A 26,648-nucleotide genomic window follows, 5' to 3' on the forward strand; every position below is an offset into this window, starting at 1 on the left:
TATGACCAACCATCTGGCCATAAACACATGTTGTGTCAAATATGAGCTTCCTTATTAACGAAGCATTACCCTACAGTAAAACATGAGTGTTCACAGTGTGAAGTTTGTCACAGTTAAAACATACATATCTGGCATCTGTATACCCTTGTGCCAGACACGATCACAAACTTTAGACAAATCACAAAATATCATACAACAAACTTACTCTTTTCTATAGATTTCCGAACGTTATCATTGGTTTCAATTAGTTGAGAGACAGTGTAATGACCTCGTAAAACATAGCTTGATATTAGAAAAACACGTTATGAAAATGGTTATGATTGTGTTTAATAACAAATCTATCGTAAGATATATTATGATAATTTGGGTTTTACATGTACATTTGCAGCACTATCTTACACCACTATATTATTCACCATTTATGTGAGACATTCTATTATCATTAAAAATAAATGGATGTGCCGCAACAATTATTTTTAAAAATCCCATGGATGCCGTAATTTTAGATGTTCATACATATTGATAATTGTAACAAATAACAAATAAAGAAGAATTTAAATTACGGAAAGAAAGAAAAAAAAATAGCAAAAAAGACACTTCGTTTTAGTCTGACAAAATCGACCACGCAAATGCTGTGGCAAAGGCGCACTGATATGAGAAGGAAAATATCAAGTATATGTACAAACAATAAAGAAGTCGAACGATATCATGATGTGACTGACTATCAAGGATAAAATGGGGTGGGAATTTATGTATTTTGAATGCATTAAGTGTTTTATGTACGTGATACTATGGACGTAATGGTTGATCACTATATAGTCACCGGTAGTTCATATCGACAACAGCATCAGGTGGAGTAAGATCCTATAGCTCATCAATGGAGCGAATGAGATGCTATTGATCCGCGAACTTTGCGAAGATTCGTCCATAGTTTGTCCAAAAATAATGTACTTTCTGTACGTGCTTGTCCTTTACCAGTCTCTTGGATAATCAATTGTGGATTGTCTATAATTCGTGAGATCCTCCGTAAATAATAGCCCGGACACTTATAGCTGTATTTTCTTACAGTAAATTAAATTCTTGATTTCGCAGCTTTTAAAATGGCATACAACGTGTGTGGTGCCGTTCGCCTTAGTCGTTTTATAGGATGTGAACGGAAAATATCATCTTTTTGTAGATCCAGGTTTTTCTTTGAACGTGAAGATAACAACACCGTCTGTACTTTTATTCGCTTCCGGTGAAGGACAGTTGTGAAAGTGCAAAGAGTTCCTCCCAAACCTTACTGCTGTAAGTCATGAACTGTGTCCTCCAGCCTCCCGATTTGTTTCTGTGGATTATTGTTGGTGTACTTTGGGTCACTTATCTTACTGGCGAGAGTTTCTATATGTTTTGGCAGTGTTTCTATGAACTCTGCTTGTTGTTGGATAGTGGCTGGTAATGATGGAAAACACTGCACTACCTACTGTTTATACTAACATTGCTACTAAAATGGCCATGGTATTTTCACTGTTCCTAGATTTCGTTATAAGTTCTGGCAGACTGAAAGTTTGATATTTGGACTGTACATAAGGGGGCAGGCCATGGGTGCCACACCATGGTGTAACAAATCCGGAACAAGCGGTCTCGCTTACATTATTCATTTTATTACTAATGAATTCAGAACTTAGTTCACTAAGATCTGGTAGTGATGATGACGTATTTCTTGTTGTTCCAAATAATGGTGCAGAAAGTGCAAAAACATTACTTCATTTTACTTTTCTCGAAGATTCATGAAATTTTCACGATACTCAAGCTGCTCATAAACAATGAGTCCGAGGATCGCCTTTAAAAATCCCTAGTGACAACTCTGGTACTCTGTAAGTTTTATGCAAATAAAATTTTCCCAGTATCGATATTATTTCTAGTATTTAGTAGATACTAATCTCTACCCAGAGTTAGCATTCCCGCTAATACCTGTCGACGTCTAATAAGTATATCAAAATGTACTTAAACTAACTTAGTATAGATGTATCAAACTTCAATGATGATATATAAGCAAATCAAATATTTGTCTAAAAGTTTTATGAAGCAGAAGATGTTGAATATGAAAAACCTGAGCGAATTAAAAGGTTTTATATAAATATTCATTCATTCAATAATTCTAGAATAATAATGGAATTCGTTGCTATTATGAACCTACTTTAAGATTTAAAGCTTAAAACTAAAACTTGTAAAAATATTATTTATGATGCAATATATAAAAGTAAATTTTGCCAAAAATCTGGACCTTTAAATGTTGACAGAGGTGTTGTAGCGTAGCGTAATACGCCCTCTGGTGAAAAATTGAGTAGATATATGTAACATAAATGTAAGCTAGAAGAGAAATGTTCATTATTATACGCCGGTAATTAGACTGGACGTATTATGTTATGACGCTGTCCGTGCGTCTGGCTGGCTGTCCGTCCGTTTGTTCGAGGTAATGTTTTTCGGACTTTTTTCGGTGATAGATGCATGTACGACTTTGAAATTTGGTCACAATTTCTCTCTCAAGAAGTGTAAGAGTGAGTTTGCATTTCAACTGGATTGGTTCATCCTTGACCTACTTTAGGGCAAGAAGTAGGTCAAAAAGTTTTCCGGACTTTTTCCCCTTACAGATACAGGTATTGCCCTGAAATCTAGTCACAGTCTTCCTCTTGGAGGAATACAAGTTCCGTTTGCATTTCGGCTAGATTGGTCATCCTTGACCTACCTTTGGGCTAAAAATAGGTCATCCTTGACCTACCTTTGGGCTAAAAATAGGTCAAAAAGTTTTGTGGGCTTTTTTTCATTACGAATACAGATATTGCACTGATGTTTAATCACAGGCCTCTTCATGGAGAAATACAAGATGAGTTTGCATTTCAGCTGGATTGGTCCATCCTTGACCTACTTTTGGGCTAAAAATAGGTCAAACATTTTCCCGAGCTTTTTTCATTACAGATACAGATATTGCCCTGATATTTAGTCAATGGCTTTCTCTCAGAGGAATACAAGTGCGGTTGACATTTCATTTGGATTGGTGCACTATGACCTACTTTAGGGGTAGACGTTCGATATGATCACAGGTATTGCTCTGAAATATTGTCACAACCTCCCTCTAAGAGAAATACGTAATCAGTTCACATTTCAATCATTTTAACTTAATTGGTGCATCATAACCTACTTTAGGGCTAAAAGTAGATCAAATTGTTTCCTGGACTTTTTGTCATCCTAGATAGATATTGCACCGACATTTTGTCACAACTTCCCTCTCAGAGAAATACATAATCAGTTCACATGTCAGATGGGTTGGTGCACCATGACCCACTTTAGGTCTTTTCTATTCAGAATGTGTGTTGTATCAATTCAGAGTGCACAATATGCTTCCAGGTTGAATTTCTCTATGTACATGTATCGTTTGCAGTAATCTTGTTAGATATATTATTATACCGATAGAACTTCTTCAGATTGGACATTAAGAAATCTGAGATCTTCATATGATCTGGGGTTCTGCTAAAGCTTATAATATTTTGTTTTCAAATAGTTATTGAAAATGCCTAGCTAACTGATGGATATATTAGACATTGAGAGAGGCCTGTATTACATGTATATTGTTATGTTACGTTTGTGATCTCTCAGATTTTGTCATAATGAATTTATCAACTGGTGACATGTTTGAGAAATAATTACCGGTATATACAGTAGAAAAAGAAAGCAAAGATATTGAAAAATTGGAGGAAAAGATGACATATATTACTGGACTGAAATGTTGGAAGTGTCCATTAAATAGTTAGCATCTTTATGACAAATCATGTGTAGTGGGGGTAAGTGGGAACCTGTTGAAATAACAACATAAACAAGTTTGAAATTTACCGAGGAATCTGAATGTTAAGTGCATTATTTTGAGGAGAGTTTGAAAATATTTCAAAGAATTTCTTGAAATATCAGAACATACATGTTTCAATAAATGTGAGATTCAAAGAAGAAACTTGAAACATATTTTTGGAAAAATATTTTAACTTGAGAGCTTGTGATAAGTTTTTAAAGATGTATAAAAGATTTTCCAAATCAAAACTTATACAAGATATCCTTGTTTGATGTGACTGAAATCATTACGTGAGGAAATATTACAGTTTGTTTAAGACCATGTTAGACATTGTGATACACACATGTTGATGAGTACTACACATGTATGTACAAAGTCTTATCTTTAATGTACATATCACAAACGATAGTGCATGATACTAAATCCATGTACATATCTGTTAGTCTCATTTATTAGATCAGTTTTGAAGATATATGTACATTATCATTTATGTTTTTATGAAACTCGTAGATATATGTAAACAAAAGTGAGTTTTTTGTGTGCCATATGAACTTAAGTAGAAACCTTTTTAATGCTTTTGGATGTTGTTGTATTATCCCCTTGTACTTTTAACATGAACTGTACAACTTACACGTAAACAAATTAATACAAATGAGTTTTCCCCACTATTATTGATAGGCTACATTCACTTTAAAACTTATCAATTTTTCACATGTATAATGTACATTTTAAAATCACTTTTTAAAATTTGCTTCCAATTGTGTATGAATTTCTCTTGCATGTTTGGATTAACTTTCTCTCCAATCTTATTTAATTGAAATCAATCTCATTAATTACCAAAAAAAAACAACAACTCTACTTTCATGTTTCGATTGCGACCGGTAATTATGCACTAAACTTTGTAGTACTAGTCATAAAGATGCATACTTTTTCACATGTAAATGAACTCTGGAAAGGGGTGTAAAGTGTTTCATAGCCCTTCATTATTATGTTGGGGTGTGTTGACATGAGTATTTATGGAACATGCTACATGGTATATGAAATTAAAATGTGTATTTTTTTTTTGTTCAGTTGTTTGTTTAATTCTTTTTTTCTCTTTTGTTTGACAAATACATCAAACTATAGATTAGTTTCATTTTAGTTGTATTCTAAGAAATGTTTCATGCACTATTAAACTAGAACACACTGGTATGTTATTTTTTAGATATGTAGTTGTTGTAAAGATAGGCTTCAAAGTTACCATTCATTTCTATTGCATTTGGTCTGCGTAATTCGTGCGTTAACAATTGAACACTTTCAAATCCCGATAATTACCATTACACTTCTTTTAAAATTATCATACACTGCCAAAACTTCCCAAATTTTCTTCTCTGAAAACTTCTCATCTGTGATTAATTGCATAGCCGTGTAGAACAGATAGTCCTTTACCAAAATTGTAAATTCCTTAATTGCAGGGGTACGGTTTTCGTTTCCGGGTGGGGCCAAAATCATTATAAGGACATTGTTTCCCATTCATATCTCTTACTTCCTTACAGAAATGTATTATTTAGTTGATATAAAGAACAATGTATGAGCTTCCCCTGCTGTTTCTCTTTACTAACATTTCAGACAGAATTTATGAAGCCGCCGTAGCGCTTTTCAGTACTTTCATTTAATATGCATGAGCTCGAGGCATGAATTGCGATGATTCACATCGGAATACTTCATGGAGCATGTTAGCGCTTCATGAAAAGTATGCTGGCATGAAGTGTTGCAGTTCATAACCTCATGGTTTTTTTCAAAAATGATTTTAAAAAATACATATTTACATTTCACTTTCATTTCTATCGATATTTGCAGCCTTAAAATTAAGATTCATACATTGTTCACAACTGCAGAGTATTCATTACACATTGATGATGATGATTGGTAGACATATCAAAGGCAAAAAAAATGAGAACTCTCAAACCTACACGTGGATACTCGGCACTATAAATCTGATCCAATGAGATTGAAACAAAATGCATATCCATAGTTGCAAATGACAAATAAATTTCAATAGAAATCAAGCAGAATTCACAAAGTAAATGTGAATAGCATACATCGACAATCAATGCAAATTCATTAAGATTAATGAAACTTTCAATAGATAACTTTATACGTGTAATTCATGGAGAGCCAAATTAACAAAAAATCAAATTATTGAAGATATCTTTAGTTATTTGAAGATACTATCAATTCATTTGATGCGAAAACAATTCATTTAAGGATCAAATAATTCATAATATCTTTACATCTGAATTAATCCTTCGTAGCTGAATTGATGCACGCTATAATTAGATTGATGCTTTCTTCAAATGAATTAATGACATCAATGATTTAATTGATGCGCGCTATATTCAGTTGAAGAGAGCAATACTTTAATTAATGCGCACATCAATTTAATTAATGTGCGCAATGATTGAATTATTGCCCTCTTCATTTAAATTAATGATATCATGAATGCAATTGATGCACGCACTAATTTTATAAGTTTTTTTGTTTTCACTTAAACCTCCGAGGAAAACTGAATAACAATAAAACATTTAAAGTGAATAAATATGCGAATATTTTTAAAACTTAATTGACTGTCAAAGGTGAGAGTGCAAATCTCGAAGATAGATTGAGTGTGTGAAATTGTACGAAATGTTGGGACACTTTGACTTTTATGAAGACCAATTTACGTTCTGAAGAGATTGTGGAATGCAATTGCAAATTATTTCCCTGGAGGTAATTCGCAATGGCTTTCAACAGAAATTGTGATATAGTAAAAGAGTATTCGTATTCTGGCAGTAACACATCCTCACAAGTTTCAAAGCTATTTTTATCTGAAGAATGGGGATGGGGTAGTTGTTCATATATAAATACATATCGGACATTGACTTGCACCTTCCCATAGATAGTTATCACCGAAGTATTGCAATATGAGTTTTTTTTTAACCGTTTGTAGACATTAATACATGTACATGTACTGTTTTTGTTAATGTTGATATATTCACTAACAATTTAATACACGTCATTGCATTCAGTATCTTAATTATTAGGTCTTGTGCTTTTGCTGCCTTCTTGTCACGTAATAGTCCTCGAGAAAAATAAATCATTCATTTGGTTTGTAGCGCCTCGCTGTCTATGAGATTGATCAACCCAATATATATCCGTACTGATTTTGACTAGAGATTACTCCGTTTGCCGGGTGTGATTGATCGACAGTTGATGCTTCCTCCTCCTAGGCACCTGATCCCACCTCTGATTTGTCCAGGGGTCCATGTTTGCTCGACTCTTACTTTTGTATTCTTTATTGGAGTTATGAGGTTAATCACTGTTTGTTATCTTTACTTTTCATCCAATTACATATGAAATATAGTAAATCGATATCGATAATTTTCCGAAGCAATGAATGAGATGCAATACATTATGGATTACGAATTATTACAAGTTTACGGTTGCTTGCAGATTTTATTAAATATTGTTTACCAAGTCATCTAGTCATCCTTGTTTTGCAGCGTTGTAGCGGTTATACAAGTTTGCATGTATGTTATTGAGGGAAACCCACACTGAATTTTACGTAAAAGTGCTGCAGTTTTGTGGGAATATTCTGCAACTTCCTGATGCTATTTCAAAAGCAACAACATGTGTTTAAGGGAGAATGTTGTCCCCGTTTGACACCAAAGTAGTTTCGGTACCAAGAGAAAGGTATTGTTACAAGGTATACACATGTGAAATATGAAAGCCCTGGTACTAACCGTTGAAAAATTATGACCAAGGATAAGTTTTTGCAAATGTAAGTCCTACCCCAAGGTAAAGGTCATGAAATCAAAACTTTTGTTACAAACAAAAGGTCTTGTCTCACAAAATACACATATGAAAAATGAAGGGCATATCATTATCCATTTAAAATTGATGGCGTAGAATAAGGCTTTTTTTCAAAGAAGGTCAAACTCAAAGGCCAAGGTGACGAGGTCAAACATTTTAGTACCAAAAGAAATGTCTTGCCAAAAGGAATACACATATCAAATGTAAAAGCCATATAACTAACTATTCAAAAGTTCAAGTTTGTCGGATAAACATACAAACAGACGGACAGACCAAAAAATATATGCCTTCGAATCTCCGATTACGGAGGCATAAAAAATGTAGATATTTCGAATGTGGTATTTAATTTCTTTTGGGTTAACATACGAAGTACTAGCTTTGGCAAATCTTCGAACGTAGCAATTATTTCAAAATGTACAATTTAATTCCGAATAATTTGCTGCAAAAAAAATCATCGATTATATCATGTGCACGAAAAGTAAATATTCAAGTCGTGTGCGAATTTCCAATAATCCTAGTGTCTAAGAATAAAGAAATGGAAATAGACAAAGCTTAAATACCATGTTCATGTGATATAATTTGTGTAAACATTTCAATTTCTATGAATCTGAAAAGAAATTAATGAAAGTTAGAAGCACACTAAAAGCACGGTAAGGGCATGAAAAGCTCGTACATATTGTTTTGAAGATGAATAAACCTGAATATCTGGAGAGAAATAAATAATAACATCTAAAACAGCAAGAACGAGTTAATTCTCACCAATGATACGTGATGTCAATTGTACTTAAGTATTTATCTATATTTAGCAAAAGAAGAAGGACTATTTCGTTAATCTGACTTTGGGCATGGAAGATATACTCTATAAAGTTATATGAAAGATAAATAAAAATTCAGTTATAAAATATTTCATCGACCTGCAAAACATTGTGTTGCAAACTTATGAAAATACGATGTAAACACGTCAAGGTGACCGCAATCCTTTGCTATTCATTCAGTGGATTTGTCAATCACAATAAATGACCATATCATGTAGAGTGACTGACCTGTGTAAGCACGTCTAAGAGCTACACGTATAGTTCAACATAACTTTAAACTATATCCTGGACAATTTTTTAGGAAGGGTCATATTAATCCGAGCAGTCTTAAATTATTTCTTTTACCTTTAAATTACATCAAAACAAACTATATATCTTTATCAAATATGCAGTAGGAACATAACCTGCCTTCTGCATGTATGTATATTGATATATTAATCACTACAATAGCTCTGAAGTGTCTTCTCTAAAATGCCACTATTTCATAGGAGGAATCCAGAGAAAGTTGTTATAGGAGCATCACTTTCTGTGTGATAACCTGTACCGGCATAATGCTTAACCCACACTCTGTCTCCCTGTTGGAGACTTAACACTGCCAGGTTTGGTCCTGACGAGTAAGTACTATAAGCCATAGTTGTGACTTTCGGGGTCCCATTAAGTACTAGATATGTATAAATATATTGGGACCCATAAGATTGCACGTTAACAAAGAAGAAGAAGTGTCCGTCGACAGGGGCTGTGAAGACTCCGGTGTTTGGGTCGTAACCTCCTCCTATATTGTACACGACACGTGGAAACACTAACGTACCGCTGTTCCAGGAGGTACTCTGAGACGACACTCCGGCAGTGAAGGCCACCTTTCTGGTTATATCTGTAATTTATCAACATTTGTTTTCATTTTTATCGTCTCAAATCAAACGCAAAAAATAAAAGTTTATTTTAAAAACAAACGTTAAGAACATATAAATTTTAGTTTACCAAATGCATCTAAAACATATGATCTATTATCGTTGGTTCCACTTTCCTACTCTAAATTTTAACCTATGGGTCCGTAGGTTGATTACAGCAACTCAATAGAACCATTTCTGGTCACCTGAGTCCCTCGGGTGATCTATTGCTAACTGTTTTCGTTTGTTGTCGTGCATCGGACGTAAACTCTTGAACATTTTCAGCTGATTTAAATGTGAACGCCTGAATAAATTCTAGCCAAGTTTGGTATAAAGTATGTATGGGTGAAGGGGAACAAAAATTGTGAAATCGATGTATCCTGTCTCGCTAGGACCTGACACGTGGGGCCAAAGACATCAAAATGAATTAAATCTGCAGAACTCTTCTTTAGCAGTCAATTTGTTTGCATGATTATAATATACAATGGACCTTCTACCGAATTTGTGAAATTCATTACCCTTAGGTTTAGGTTCAAGCACCAGGGTGGAGCTAAGTTGCTCATATATTGAAAATGCATTATACCTTAGAAAACCTTTTTATTTACTTCTGGATATTAAGGAGGCAAACTGTTTGCATGAGCATGATACGTACTCTAGGCTCTGGAATAAGAGTTAATGTCCCAGGGCGGGGCTAAGTTGGTCATTTATTGAAAATGCATTATATCTAAGAAAATCGTATTCTTTATTTTTGGACATTATGAAGGAAAAATATTTGCATGATTATATTGAGTATTGAGTCGTCTACAAAAATTGTGAATTGTATATCTCCTGCGTTCAGGTTCTATTATTATTACATAAGTAAGCAAGCATGGATTTCTCTCATGGTTATTCTTTGAGTAGTTTTGGGGCCTATGGTAAATTATCTATTAATAATTTGTTAGAAATGTTTTGTGTATTATACTGATTTTTAAAACATGTACACGAGTTATGAGTTTTGGAAATTGTGATGCATGTTACAAGGGTGACCGCTAAGGCCCATGAGTATCTTCTTATTTCAATAAAATTGATTATTACATGTAGTTAATGCAACGAATCAGAACTACCATACAATCTTTTGAGGTTGAACGATTAAAAAGTCAGCTTTCCCCCTAAAGCACCTACAAAACTGATCAATCCTCCTCACATGATCAACCAACTTCACATTTCAATGAAGTTTTTCAAATTACTTTTAATTCCTGGTATCTTATTTAACGTCCCTTTCGAGAATTTTTCACTCATATGGAGACGTTACCAATACCGGTGAGGGGCTTCAAATTTAGGTGTATGCTTGACGCTTACAGCCGTGTAGCAGTGAGAGTTCTTTAGTCTGCCACACCTACTGTGGTATCCAGTTTTAAGGTCGATCATCTCCGAGGACCCATGACATTCACACCTGATGCCGAGCGTTTGGCGATGGAACTGTCACTACCTGTTTTAACGACTTAGGTCTGTCGCGGCCGGGATTCGAACCCCGGCCTTCCGCATGCGGGGAGAACGCTCAACATCTAGACCACCGAGGCGGTTTTAAATTTCTTAATTACCAAAAATGTTGGCTAATTGTTTAAAAACTAGCAAAAACCTACGTCAGTTTGGTGGAACCATAGACTTAATAAAATAACTATCCAATTATGAAATTGTCATTATGATATTTTTCCGTTAAAAAGAAAAGCAACAATGATAGACTCAATTTATTGTAAACTACACCAAGTAAATGAGTTCTACTAACCGAACCAAAACCGGATACTATTAAATCAAAGGAGGATGGTACTGTCCTTTTGAGGGAAATTCAATACGTGGGCTGCTTTTTCAAAAGGGAAATGGACTTGTGTTAAATATTACAGGGAAAATCCAACACGGGCCTGCTTTAAGGACGGATATCTAATCTAGGGACACGTCTTCCTCGGGGGAGGGGGCAAGACGAGGCAGAAAATTATATATGCTACAACACCAATACTTTTTTCACGAAGTGCTGAAGCTTATCTAAGTAAAATATATGAAGAAAGCACTGCTGCGTAGATTTACCAACATTATGATATAAGTCTATTTTAATATCTATTCTAACAACACGACCTTACCATTTTGGTTCATGGACATATTCATTCGGAACACCTCCAGATCCGACACAGTAGAGGAGAGCTTTATTTGATCAAGCTGATATTCCTTAACTTCCATCTTCAGATCCACAGTGGTTTTATTGACGTCATCTTTAAGAATGGAGTACAAACATATCATGTCTTCGAAAACGAGATTTATAATAGCTATTATTCCATATTCCAAAATTTGTTTCTATTAATCTTGCTTTTACCATTGTATATAAGATAATATGTATTACGGCGTGACCGTGTTTGAGGGCGAAGCAAAAAGTATTGACATTAGTATCTAGATCCATAAAAGAACAAAAAATATCCCGAAGTTAGCACTTAAAGGACACATCTCATGTTTTCAAAGTATACAATATTACACGCATTTTGTCTTCTTTATGCTTATAGTAATTAATTCTAATAGTTCGTTCGCCGAAATTTTGCGATATTTAACCACAATACAGACTTAAATTTAAGCCCCGATTTAAAAAAGTCAAGTTAATTAGGTAGGTAGTCACGTGGTACAGTGACGTCACATGCGCCCTTCGAATTGTGAAAGTACTGCGAGATATTAAAAACTCAACTTTTAGGGGCCTAATTAATTATCATGGGCAACATTTAAATCGATGTTGATAAATTGTCCGAGTTTTATATGTGTTCGCCACCAGTGCACACATATAACGATGTAAATACCCAAATATAGCGAGTAAAGCGTGTATGAAATCGGCAAAATTGTGAGTAAATAATGTTTATATGGGCCGCTGTCTACAAACTGTTTGGGTATGTTATTCCTTTATACATCTGTAATTGGCGCTGTTTTTCTAAAATAAACAATGCAATCATTATTTATTTTTGGATTAGACAAATTATGATACGTTAAATTGTTGACAACGAGGCCCTATGCCAAGCTATTGTCACGCGTGCATTTCGGAAAGAAAGAAAAAGACAACACACACAAATCAATAAAAATATTCAAATTTAAAGTGGTAATCACATTATTTTATTTTGATAAAGCAATCTTATTACTATTTTTGAATTTGGATCTGCACGTCTTTAGGAAGTACGAAGTGGGAGCACGGCGTTATAGCCTACTGACGCACCCAAGATGCTACGAGTTCAATAAAGAAATGATTTTATAATTCAATTTAAAGTTAGGAAATACAATATTCTATTATTTGTATAGTTAAAAGTTCAATTATTTTGTATCTTTATTTTTTGTTGTTGTAAATCTACCAGTTGGTAGAAGTTACATTGTATCGTCGATATATGTTGTTACAAGGTGAAGGTCAGTTGATCCGAGTGTGTATTGAATTTGAAGAGCAAAACATAATGTATGCTATAGGCCTACCAGTGCTTATAGCTTCGATATATCCATTTTCTCGCAGTTTATCAAGGTCTCTGTCTAAGCTATGTTTGAAAAGGTGACTGGGTGTGGTTTTTTAAGGTAAAGTTCTTGTTCCAACAAAAAAATTATCCACGTCTTTTTTCTCGTACCTTCCTTCGAAAAATTGAAAAACCTTTCTACCGACAACTAGTACACCCGAGAACGGCACAAAACATCTTAATGCATTATTATTTACAAGCCGTTAACGTGACAATTGGTTTTTTGTCGATTAAATCTAATCTGTTGATGAAATGGCTAATAGATGTTTTCAAACCCGAGGGCGCATATGACGTCACACAAAATGGCGCGTAAACTAGCCAAAGAAAATATGCATATCGCAAGATTTGAATTTCATCGCTTTCAAACTCGAAAACTACGCAAAATATTTCATTTAAAACACATTTAAAGTAGTTTTAGGCATAAAAAGAGTTAATTTTGTTGAAAAAAGGAAAAAGTTTAGAAACATGCGTTGTGTCCTTTAACGTGTGAAGACAGAGCTCAATCAAAATATTCTAACTAGACGTTTTTGATCCGCCTATTCATTGAACGCGGAAAATTCTATTCAACTGATTTAAACAGTGCATTGTGACGTCATATTCAGCGTCGGCAAAATTCAAAAACATAGGAGATATGTTACAATCGCGTTAATCGAAGAGTGAACATATATGATTAAGAAAATAAGATTTACATGCTTTTACGAATTTTATGTAACATCTCAGAACGACGTGAACTTGGGTACACGAGATTCAAACTGGAGAAATACATGTCCACGCGCTAGTATTCGAATCGACGTCATTAGGACCACAATTTTCAAGTTCCATAGGTATGGTTTAATTTTTCATTAGTTTTCTATATTTTCCTTTTAAACATGAATATACGTGTTACCTATAGGGAGAGCTCCGAAGGTATAAATCGCACTTTAGTGTAGAAACTACCCTCCCGAGTCAGTCTCCCCTATTCTATTAGGAACCCCTGTATTTTAGATATTGTCTATTGCCAAATGCAATATAGCAGAATAATTACCTGGAAAATGAACCAATATATATAATATCTATAAATCAGCATTATAGATATTAATCAATTCAAATATTTTTTCGCTTCATTTAATTCAGAGTTTCAATTTGTCATAATTATATACCACACATTAATTGAATTCAATGTATGAATATGCAATAATTAAATTAATGGCCACAGTTATTGAATACGCCAGTTTCGAGATACGAGCTCTTCTGTATAGGAGGTGCATTTAGTGGAACTTTGAATGCCTAAGTGGGACAGAGTGGATATACAGCCAACGAGGAAGACGATGAAATGTATTAAAAGCGGCTTCTCTTTAGATATGTAAATGTGGGAAATACTATCGAAAGAAATGTTTTACCGAAGTGGAAACATACAAACAATGTCATATTTGCAAGAAATATCTTGGATGTGGTACTTATGACCAGCGAAATAACATGATAGGATAAGAATACTATGTATTTAATTACCCCCTAAATACTTATCACTTACTTAGTTTATGTATTAGTCGAATTCGGGTTATCAAACAGCGTATGAGAAACTTACTGAGTACATTCACTTGCGCTGTGATGAATGTCTGTTCCACTCCCGCGTGTTAACAAATTCTTTCGCGCTTTACTATGTACGAGAGTTCTCGAAAGGGAAATAACTCGGACGTATCTCGAAACCGGCGTATTAAAGATATCTTGAAGTCAACTTAATATATAAAACATCGAATTATTGCTCTCTTCCAATGAATTTTCTCTCTCTATAATTACATTAATAATATAACTGATTAAATTAATGAGCAAAATAATTCTATTGAATTAACAAATCATTCATTGATAACTCCAAATGATAACTTGATGATATATGTGTTTGAGTTATTGATATCATAGCAATGATTAATTATTGCACGCTACATGTATGATTGAAGTATTGATAAAACTAATTCTATAGGGATTATTCATTGAATTATGTGCCCAATAAAAGAACTCTTGATCTAAGAAATTAATTATTTGAAATAAAGATATCTATCACATGATGTATTGAGTACTTTCATCAATGTAAAATGACTAAAAAAGGAGAGTTGTAATACAAACAATAAAATATTTTGTTATACGAGAAATTACGGCTGTGTATTATCGCAGAAAAGCATAAACTATCCACGTCATTCTATCATTTGGCTTTTTAAATCAAGTTTTATAATAAAAAAATTCTTTAAGTGGTAAAGTAGGCATATCAGTGACAATTCTAATTTCATAATCAGCTTGTCCGTCCGTCCGTCCGTCCGTCTGTCAATATGTAGACCCAATGGTATCCGGGCTCTAAAGTGTTATTCTTTCCACCTACAGTCACCATATCATACACATAGACTACCCATGAGATGATGATGTTCCCGATTGAATTTGGGGTCAAAAGGTCAAGCGTACTGGACATCGAACTAGCAATATGGTTTCTGGGCTCTAAAGCATTCTGATTTCCACCTACGGTCACCATATCATAAATATGGACTACCTATGGGACGAAGATGTTAACTGTCGAATTTGAGGTCAAAAGATCAAAGGTCAAGCGCACTCCTAGAGAAAATTTTACCCAAGGTTTTGTCATGCCCTTTCTTTTCTACACCCAGGAAAAATGTAAATTAAAAGTTGTCTCCATCCTCCATCTAAAGCGTGGTGTGCGTTCTCACGATTAGCATTTAAATTATAAGGCAGAAATAATTACTGGGTCATTTTAACATAGCCAATCAAATGATAATGAATAGGGGAAGTTTATGTTATTCACAACTATTTTTTCGATATTTTTCTAATTTGTAAACAACTATTCGGAAGTGATCGGAGTTTTTTTTATCCTTATAGCAGTGTGTTTTGTGGCCTATTTGCAGCTTGCGTCAATACATTTTCTTGTTAACTTTGTTAAGTACATGCCTATTCTGAACCCTTTTACGTCTTCTTTGGTTTTTAATGCTTTATTGCGTGAACTATCTCGTATTCGCAATGTCTTGGGAAGTGCAGAGTCATGCCACGACTTGTCACTAGGACGCACAGTAATAGACGTTTTGGGTACACATTACTGTGCATGAATACACGATAAAATTTCAGAAGTGGTCACATCGATATTTTCATTACTATTGATTAAGATTTCCCAATCGTAGTTAGGAATTAGATACTTTTCACAATTTATCGAAGTCCGCATCTTTGTATGCTCAAATGTTACGCTTGATATGCGTAACTGATATTACAGAGAACTATAGGTAGCTTTGCGTCAATGTGAGCACTGACGGACGATGTCACCGATGGAATTGAGTCAGTAAGTATATTCGATACGGGTGGGTTCATTCATATTGTTGACAAGATTATTGCAGGACATTTAAAAAACGAATTTTATTTTTCGAAATAAATAATACTATTAAAATTTATTTTCAAAGTCGGACATACAAACAACAATGAACATGTGCTATATACTAGACATTTACTGACTTGCACGGATGTTGGTGCTTTATGAAAAGTATGCCGGTGTGAAGCTTTACAGATCATACGATCACGTGTTTTAAAATATAATATTTATTGCTTTATATTTACATTCTACTTTCATTTTTGTTGGTATTCCCAGTCGTTAAAATAGGCGTCCTATATTCAATCAAAATTCATACGCATATTGTTCACATCTGCATCGCAGTCATGGGGAAATGGCTATTATTACAATTGGGAAAGATATCGAGGACAAAGACATTTTAAAAATGTAAATTTCATGTATTTGTGGAATAATTAAAATATGTACATTGATGTCACCAACTATTACATGTATGATATCGTCTAAATTCTATGCACCAGGAAAGATTAATCCAAACCCTACCGTCGTTAACAATTTGCTGTGATGGCTAACTAAGCGTTTATTTTTTATGGCATCACTTATGCTTTTAATTGTTTACAAATCCAACATAATGCTTCTATCTTACCAAATAGTGAAGTTATATAAATTATATTTTGCAAAGAGCCTTCATGAAATTGCTCAATCTTGTGGATAACTGATCTTATTTATCTCCAATAACTTGTTCTTGTCAATTTCCAGTGTGTGTTTATCTAAATTAATGTAATTCCACCCCCATCCCCTAGAATTTAGAGGTTCAATCATATATTTGATTATTGATTCTTCAAATACTATGTATTATTAACAAATACAAATCTTAAAATAAGTATGTTGCAATACTAATAATTTTTTATTATTAATTACATGTAGCACATCTGTTAACATATTCAGAAAATTGCAATTGTCCTTAAAGAACATTATTAAATTGTAACGAAAACTGGTTATAATGATATGATAGTATTCATAACAGTTTAATGAAACTGTTTCTTTAATAAAATATACAAAATGTTGGTGAAAATTAAGGAAATCTATCGCATAATGGACTTGATAAATGATTTTATGAAAACAGTGTTATTGCCCTTGGATTCAATATTTTGAAACATAAAATTGATTATTTATATATAACTCAGACTTTTGAAATGTTTCATGGTTAACACGATTTTTTACAATAACTATTGAAAAAGACTCCAACAAAATGTTCCTTTCATGCATAAATCTTATCAAATCATTGACTTTGCAAAATTTTATGACGTCACAGGGGAATAGAACTACCTTAAGTAAAGTATTCGAAAGTCGTACTCGTCTTTGCCTTAAAATCTTGTCTTTTCTCATCAAACTCTCGCAAATATTTAATGATATGTGTGGAATTTCAACATTGTTAAAGGTTTCTTCATACTTACTGATTTGAAGATGAAGTCTGTGGTTTTTATCTTTTAGCTTCTCAACTTCCCGTTGTAAGTCTGCTATTTCTAAGTTTGTTTTCTGACTTGCAGTTTCAATGCTTTGTTTCATTGTGATCATATCCTTCATCAAATCGTACACATTTTTCACGAGGCCTATTCTGATAATGGTTTCTTGGTTCAAAAGTTGCTTGAATGAGATCCCTTTTTTAGAATCAAAGTCATTCGTATCCAGCTGAGTAACATTCGGACCACTGTTGCCAGTGAGTATTGAAAGGCCGTGAATATGTACCGCACACAGCAGCAGGAACGCCAAACCAAGAACGTCCTTCATTTTGAAAATCAAGAAATGAAATGCAGAACGGGATCAGATCTTTGAATCTTTTATTTATCCGATTCGCATTTTGATGCTTTCCCCAAGAAAATGATGCAACAGTAACACATTATTTAACTGATAATCTATATTTTATGGAATCTTTTAAAATACCTTTCTGAAAAACGATATAGCAGTATCTACATTTTGTACTGATAACTTTCTCATTCCAATGGCCATGACGCACAATCTCAGTGGGTTTTCATTTACTGAATCCGATATTTCTACTTCAAACTTCAATTTACGTAAGCATAAGATCTAAAACATGATGAAAAATAAAGATAACTCAAAAGCTTGCATTAAACAGGTGATCTTGCATGTTGATTCCATCTTTACACTTCATGATTTAGTATTATAGGTAATTTGAAAAAAGAAAAAGATTATCGAGTCAAAAGTCATAATTATTTTTACGTAAAGCAGTAAAATATTATCATCGTCATCGACGAAATATTCACATTACCTTGATGTTATTACAAAATCATGAAAGGATGGGGGATTAGAATATGCTAGCATTCTGATACAAGCATAGCAATCGAGCAATATGCAATATATATATATATATATATATAAAGCAATCAATAGCAATTGACTCTTAAATGAACATAACTGCCCTAAGTGAAGAACTATTTAACATAAAGAACAAAAAATTTCACTTTATTTGGATACCCGCTTCCGCCCCTACCCGGGGTTGAACTCGCGACCTGCGGAACCAAATCTCCCAGCAGCATGTAACCAGCGGGTATTAGCAAGGTTAAAGGTTTCAAAACGTAGGTCAAACGCAAAGGTCAAGGTCTCAAAGTCAAACAATGTTAGTACACACAAAAAGATCTCGTCTCAAGAAATACTCATGTGAAATATCAAAGCTGTAGCACTTACTGTTCAAAAGTTATTAACAAGGTTAAAGTTTCAGACAGATTGACAGAATTACAGAATGACAGACAGGACAAATAAAATATCCCCCTTTCCCCTCCGATCTTCGATCTAGGGGCATAAAAAGATATGCTTTAAGTTTGTTTTTAAAACCAGCTAATGAACCCTCGGCACAAAGATCCAACAGGAAGCAGTTCGACAGAGTTGATGAAGAAACATCAAACCGTCTTTCGTCTTACAGTTTAGTACGAGCGCGTGGCTTTCGAATGAATAACGAATCCTCAGAACGAAGTGTTCGCTGTGGATGGTAGACTTGAATTTCTTCCTGGATGCATGCTGGAGCTAATCCATGTAGAGCGTTGAAAGTATACAATAAGATGTTATACTTTGTTCGCTATGTCACAAATAACCAGTGAAGCGATGAGAGAATTGGTGTAATATGCTCATGTTTCCGTGAACGTGTCATGAGCCTGGCAGCAGTGTTTTGAACTTTCTGTAACTTCTGTAAGGATGTTGAATTAACATTATAAAGAAGTGCAATTCTATAATCAAGACGGATGTAATCAGTATTCTAACAAGTGTCCTGCACGCATCCTTCGTTATAAGAGATCTAATTCTACCGATATTACGAAGTTGGAAATAACATGATTTAGTCAATGAACTTGCTTGACACTCCATTCGTAGTGTTTTGTTAAAAAACATCTCAAGATTTTTGACGCATAAAGCACTAGTGACGACAGATCCACAGAAAGCCAGTTGATATACTGAAAACTCACTAGCTTTACGTTTTGGTGTAAAGATGATAAGTTGTGTCATTTCCTTATTAAGCTTGAGTATGTTGTTATGCATCCAGTTGTCAATATCAGAAAGGCTGTCTGCAATGCTGCCCCAGCTGTCGTTTGGATTTATAATCAAGTATGAGTGTAATCCGCATAGCAATGACAACACATGTTATGTCTCCGGTAAATTTCTCCGATTGGTTCGGAGAACATACAATATAGACGAGGTCCTAATACAGAACGCTGTGGAACACCAATGTAGAATATGAACACTTTGGATACTGTAGATGCAACAGCAATTTGTTGACTTCGACTAGAGATAAAAGATTTGATTCATGACAAAGCCAATTCCGTGATACCAAAAAGCATACTCCATATGTCTGTTAAGAATATTATGGTCTATGACGTCAAATGCGACTGAAAGATCAAGCATCACGAGTGCTACACATGGATTCCGGTCCAATGCTGAGGTAATAGCATGGTGAACCCGTACTAGAGCCGTTTCTGTGGAGTGACAATTTAATTGCGGTAGGCAGATTGCACCGGGTCGTGAAGCTCGTGAGCGTTCAAATGTTTTCAAGTCGAGCTGCCATTGATTTTTCCAATAATTTAAATAGAAAAGGTAAGTTTGATACAGGTCTGTAAGTTTTGAATTCATTCTTGTTAAGTCTCAATTTTTCTATTCTCTCATTTATCTGTCTGTGAATATGTTTTATACAGGACCACAATGTAAACTATTCAATTGTACAAATTGTGCTATCCTGTCTAAATGAAGAATTTATTCATTGATATACTTGTCGCTTAATAAATGGTTGTACTATAGCTTTTTTTTTAAAAATCCGATGACACGTTCGATTTCACGAAAGATTTGTTTACAATTTTAGTACTGATTGGGGAAAGACACTCCAAACATTGTTTTAAAACTTTCATGGATATTGGGTCTCATTCGCAGGACTTTGTTGGCGCACCACTGATAATATCACGCACCTCAGAAAGCGACACTGGCTCAAACACTCCCAAAGAAATACCATCAAACTTAATGTCAGCGCAAAGAACTACTTCCTTAGAAGGGCACGTGCTCGAAGAACATAGACTGTCTCTAATTTTCTGAATTTTTTCAATAAGGTGTTCATCAAATTTGGATGCAAGATCGAGTTTGTTATCACATGCAGGTGAAACTGACACATTTGTATTTCCCATGATATTTTTTGTAAGTTTGAATGGTTGTTTTGAGTCGCTGCCTAATTCCTGAATTTTGTTATTGTAGTACTGCGTTTTACAATGTAGCAAGAGTTTACTAACCTGCATATATTTCTCCTGGAATTCTCACCTGTGATTAGTAACTCATCAGGAATTAACACGAGACTGTCTAGATATTTGGTCCATTCATCAAAGAAAACTGAATTCCGGAGATTGTTCGACCTTGATGGCGGTGGGCGATAAATGATACAAAGACGAACAAAGTTGTTTTTCACATCAACAAAACACTCTAGATGTTCAAAATCTGTTAACTTGGCATTTTTGGTAACAGGCCTCACACGGATCTGCTTTGTGTGGGAAATTGCTAGACCCCGGTCTCTATGTTCTAGTCTTAGTTTGTGAATGACATCATACCCATCTGGTGTAAGTTCAAACAAAACGGAATTATTTGTATCAGATTCTAACCATGTTTCAGTTTGCACCATGAAATCCATGTTATTGGACTGTATATAATCGTTGATGACCAATGATTTATTCCTCGTGGATCTTTAATCTAAAGTACACAATGAGACAGTTCCAGATTTGTTAACGTTTGGAATCTCACCTGTGTGAATTTTATGTAAGTTAAGAACACTGACTAATTCGTTTGTCGATTTTCTTTGCCCGGTGTTTTATCCATATTGGAATTGGAATAGCATCACATGGCTCATCAGTACCTGTTACAGCAGACATGAGGGTGTTGAGTGTGTCACTCGAAATACAAACCAAATTATTAGTATTCAACCCGAGTTCTTGTTGTTCAATATATATATAAATTGCCTACCACACACTGTGCAGATATGTCTGATGAACCTGCGTCCGCTTTTATGCCTTTTCGCACACGAAAATATTTTGTACGACTCGCTAGATGTAGGTTAATTGGTGTTACAAAAGCCATCGTACAGCTAAATATCTCATGTACGAAAATTCAGGGAAGAGTCTATATTAATAGTGAAGAGAAAAGAAAGACAATTTGTACAAGTAAATGCCACGCGTACGAAAAATCATGGAACGATTCCTTAATAAAAGTCAACAAGGAGAAAAACAATTTGTACAAGTAAAAGCCAAGTACAAGTACAAGTTGTAATACAAGAGCTCAACACATTTTAAAACTAGAATTTGAGTAATTAAAGAGAAACTGTGTTAAATAGTCAGAAGTGGAGCTGTTATTACATAGCGCTAACACATTCACAATTAGTGTATGTATTTGACCTTCGATGTATAAATATACATATAGACATGAGATGCTTACTCTTCCTAGGTACTTGATCCCACCTCTAGTATACCCAGGGGTCGTGCTCCCCAACTCTCTATTTTGTATTACTTATAGGAGATTGACAACTATTCGTCATCTTCACGTTTCATACATATACAACCAAACCGAATATTTTCAATGTAACATAAGTTATTGAGTATACAGGAAAAATAAAGATCTTTGTATAATAAAAGAGAAAAAATTAAGACCAATGGTCGAGTGTCTGCGTTTTATGCTGGAGGCATCGTTTTTTTTTTACTTCCTAACAGTGCGATTTACACATTGTAATCGCTCAAGACACACAGTCACTTTTAACCTAACTTTGTACAAAGAATGAACTCTTCACGAAAGGTGAAGATATCGAATAGGGATCAATCTCATAACTCCCCAAAACAATACATATCAGATAGATGGGGAAACACAGAGGTTGGATCAGGTGCCTAGGAGGAGTAAACATCCCTTGTCGACCGGTCACACCCGCCATGAACCCTTTATCTTGATCAGGTAAACGGAGTTATTCGTAGTCAAAATTAATTTGCCAACAAAGGTCTAACAATCGGTATGAAACACGTCAGACAGCATTTGACCCAATGCTAGGTTGTATTGGCAAACTAGATTGTTATAACGACCATAGAATTTGTAAAATGCTGACTTTAAACGAGATAATTGAAACCCCTTCACTACGTCTTTTCATCGGTTCCAAATGTTCTGTTTTTTAGAAGTGAACTTGACTTTTATGATCATGGCCGTAAACAACTGTTGTGTTAAATATGAGCTTTTATTGTCTCTTTATTTCAAAGTTATAGCTGTGTGCTGTTTGGAAAACAGCTAGCATAACCAAGTACACACAAATAACATTTGGATTAGTCCTTTATTGTAAGCTGTGGGTATGTGTGTGTGTGTGTGTGTGTGTGTGTGTGTGTGTGTGTGTGTGTGTGTGTAGGTGCGGTAAAGTGCTGAAACAAATACGAATAACACATACATATAACATGAAAGAAAATAGCACATATATATAACAAACATAGATACCGACAAACATGATGTATACATAATTACATATATAATGAACACAAGAAAAATACGTGTAATGATATGACATGACAACATACGAAAAAAATATGGATCCTGTTTGAAAACTGTAACCCGACAGAAATTAACGTGTCGGGTCTAAATAGGATAATAAACCAAAAATAGAAATGTAGAATTTACAATTTGACTTTAGAGTTATGTATTAAAGTTAATGAGTTAACTAAATAATAAAACTATACAAAATAGAGTAAAGGATGTTTTGATTTATAAAATGGATAACAAGCGGAGGAACATGGCGACTTACAACACTGTACAATTGTAAATGCTTGGGTGAATGAAATATAGTTTATAAACATGGCATAACTTAAATGCCACATAGATAGAATATCTAATATATGTAAATACATAATAATACTTACAATTTGAGGGGACAGGGATGTAACATGAGAAAGTCTACTGACGTTTGTAGCATGCAATGGGGCACCACGCGCTGTAAACATGACTTAAAAATGAAGAGTTCGGCAAAGGAGAGAGAACTCTGAATAAACAAAATGAAAAAAAAAACAAGGGCAAAGAAAGATAACTCTAGGTTCCATCACAAGCTTAGACAAATATTGATTGTTTTGTTTTGGTTCGAATGTATTTTATTATGATACAATTACAAAAGGATCGGACACAAGTTCTAAAATTTTAGATCACCATCTCCCTAAACACATGGTGACGACATCCATACGTGTATATGTAGTTCATGATATGCAGCTGATAAAGCTTGCAACAACATTGTCTTTGTTTGTAAGGCGTATTATTACATCTGTATTTTGAATGAACCATGTGATCTGAAAATCAATAGGGGTAATTTAATCCTGAAGATGTACCAGTGTACCAAGTTTGATGTCTGTCAAGCAAAGGGTTCTCAAAATATTGAACGGACAGTATATTCCTGTCTAGTGTGACCCTTGACCTTTGAACATGTGACCTCAAAATCAATAGTGGTCATCTTCTCCTGAAATCGTATCAGTGTACTAAGTTTGATGTCTGTCAAGAAAAGGGTTCTCAAGATACTGAGCAGACATTATATTCCCATGTCAAGTTTGACCCTTGACCTTTGCTTTGACCATGTGACTTCAAAATCAATAGGGGTCATTAACTCCTGAAGATGTACCAATGTATCAAGTTTGATGTATGTCAAGCAAAGGGTTCTCGAGATATTTAACGGACAGTATATTCCTATGTCCAGTTTGACCCTTGACCTTTGACCATGTGACCTCAAAATCAATGGGGGTCATCTTCTTCTGAAGATGTACTGGCATACCAAGTTTGATGTCTGTCAAGCAAAGGGTTCTCTAGACATTGAATGGTGAGTATATTCCTATGCCCAGTTTGACCCTTGACCTTTGACCATATGACCTCAAAATCAATAGGAGTCATCTACTCCTTAGGATGTACCAGTGTGCCAAGTTTGATGTCTTTCAAACAAAGGGTTCTCAAGATATTGAGCGGGCATTATATTCCTATGTCCAGAGTAAATTGACCCTTGACCTTTGAGCTTTTGACCTGAAAAACAATAGGGATCCTCTTCTACTCATAACTAACCCACATATGAAATATCATTATCAACAAGTGAATGGTTCTCAAGATATTGAGCGGACAACACATGGTCTACAGACCGACCGACATACCGACCGACCGACCAACCGACCGACAGGTGCAAAACAATATGCCCCCTCTTTTTCAAAGGGGGGCATAAAAAGAAAGAACTCAAATACATGCATGTTATGAACTGGCAGTATTCTGGCTATGTAAAAACAGCTTACATAAACTTCACAATTCTAACAGCATAAGATTTAATAAATCAACTTTGTCACTTTTTCTTATAATGATGGTTGCAAGTCTTATCATATATATAGGTTAGCTGGGATTTAGAATAAAATTTATAATTAAAACTGCAGTTTTAAGCTCATGACAATGTCAGGGCTACATATAACGTTTCATCACAAGTTCAAAATGATGAAATATTCATAAATGTGTATTATTAAGACTAGTAGTATTTTACCATGTATCTCCAGAGGGAAAGTATCCCCCAGTTAGAACATGTTGCAGGACTTCCATTTCAGCAAAGGCATATGCTGTGTCCCTGCTTCTAGCATGCAGATTCTGGTTGAATAGCTGATCTCTTATGCGGCCATGCAGTTTTTCGAAGGCATCCTCTTTGTAACAGTCCATTGGACCATGTCGGTAGATGTCATCCATCTATTATTTCAGAAAGAAAAAACAATCATTAAATGTAAATTGGTAATCATCACTTACTTCAAGTTACAAAAATTAGAGCACTCAAAGTTTGGCATATTCTTCCTTTTAACTGATAAGAGCAATTAAAGCTCACTTGAATCTTTACAATATAATGTATAGATTTATCAGCATGTACATGAACTACCGGACATGAAACACAGTTCAAAAGAGGCTGAAAAATGATTACAGCTAAAATAAGTACATTTACAGTATTTTGTAAAATCTTCTAATATTGTGATCTTGCATTATATGCAAAATGCTCTTGTAATGTATCAGAAGGAGTTACTCTACACGTCATCATTTACCACAATGCAGTTACTCCCTGCTTGTAATGACAGCATTTTGTTAAAATACCCCTAACTACATTTTTGAAGAATAATAAAACATTTCTTCGAGCATCACTTTAAAATAATTACAGGATATCTCGAATACCATGGGTATAATGTTGAATTGAGTTGGGATTCCCAATCACTATACCTATATGTATTTTAACCTCAATATCTCAGATCATTTGATATTTGAAGTTCTTTTCTTGGCACCATTGAGTTTGAGATAATGAGATTTGACTGTACATAAGACAAATGGAAGTGAATTAAGATACTGATAACTTGTTATACTTACAATATGAACAGAAAGATGTGTCTTTACTTTTCGCAAAAGGTGTGGAAAGATATCAAAAACACCCTGAAGGTAATAACTCATCAATTTTCTCCTGCAGACATACCAGATTAAATTCTGTGTATTCATCCCAACATGTTAGAATTTTACTAATCTGAAATTGAAGAAAGAGACTCCATGCATAAAATGTATACAATTCAGTTAAAGCAATTTTATAAGATATTGCATACTATACAGCATATGATATTTTGATCAACTTTTTAAGCTTCATTCTGTTTCTATTTATCTTACATTCATAATTATTTCTTAAGTTTATATGTATTCTACTTCTTTTAATGTAAAACTTATACGGTACCATTTTGATGCACCAGATGCGCATTTCGATAAATAATGTCTCTTCAGTGATGCTCAACCGAAATGTTTGAAATCCGAAATAACAATGAAGTTTTAGTGCTATTATAGCCAAAAACAGCGTGCCAAAACAAGTGGAGTCAAATTCGTCTAAGGATAAGAGCTATGTATGAGGGAGATAATCCTTAATTTTGAAATGAATTTCTAAATTTTATA

General features: G+C 34.4%; 1 protein-coding gene across 1 annotated transcript; it reads right to left on the reverse strand.

Moving 5' to 3' along the window:
• Window positions 1-5,832: 5,832 nt before the first annotated feature.
• On the reverse strand, window positions 5,833-18,069 carry LOC125657464 (heavy metal-binding protein HIP-like). The gene is made up of 3 exons (XM_048888037.2): window positions 17,630-18,069; window positions 11,471-11,599; window positions 5,833-9,340 (listed from the first exon to the last, which is right to left on the reverse strand). Exons 1-3 carry the CDS (start codon window positions 17,961-17,963, stop codon window positions 8,952-8,954), a joined length of 852 nt encoding a protein of 283 aa, XP_048743994.2. The 5' UTR covers window positions 17,964-18,069; the 3' UTR covers window positions 5,833-8,951.
• Window positions 18,070-26,648: the final 8,579 nt, after the last annotated feature.

This window comes from Ostrea edulis, chromosome 3 (genome assembly GCF_947568905.1).
Source record: "Ostrea edulis chromosome 3, xbOstEdul1.1, whole genome shotgun sequence".
Lineage (NCBI taxonomy): Eukaryota > Metazoa > Mollusca > Bivalvia > Ostreida > Ostreidae > Ostrea > Ostrea edulis.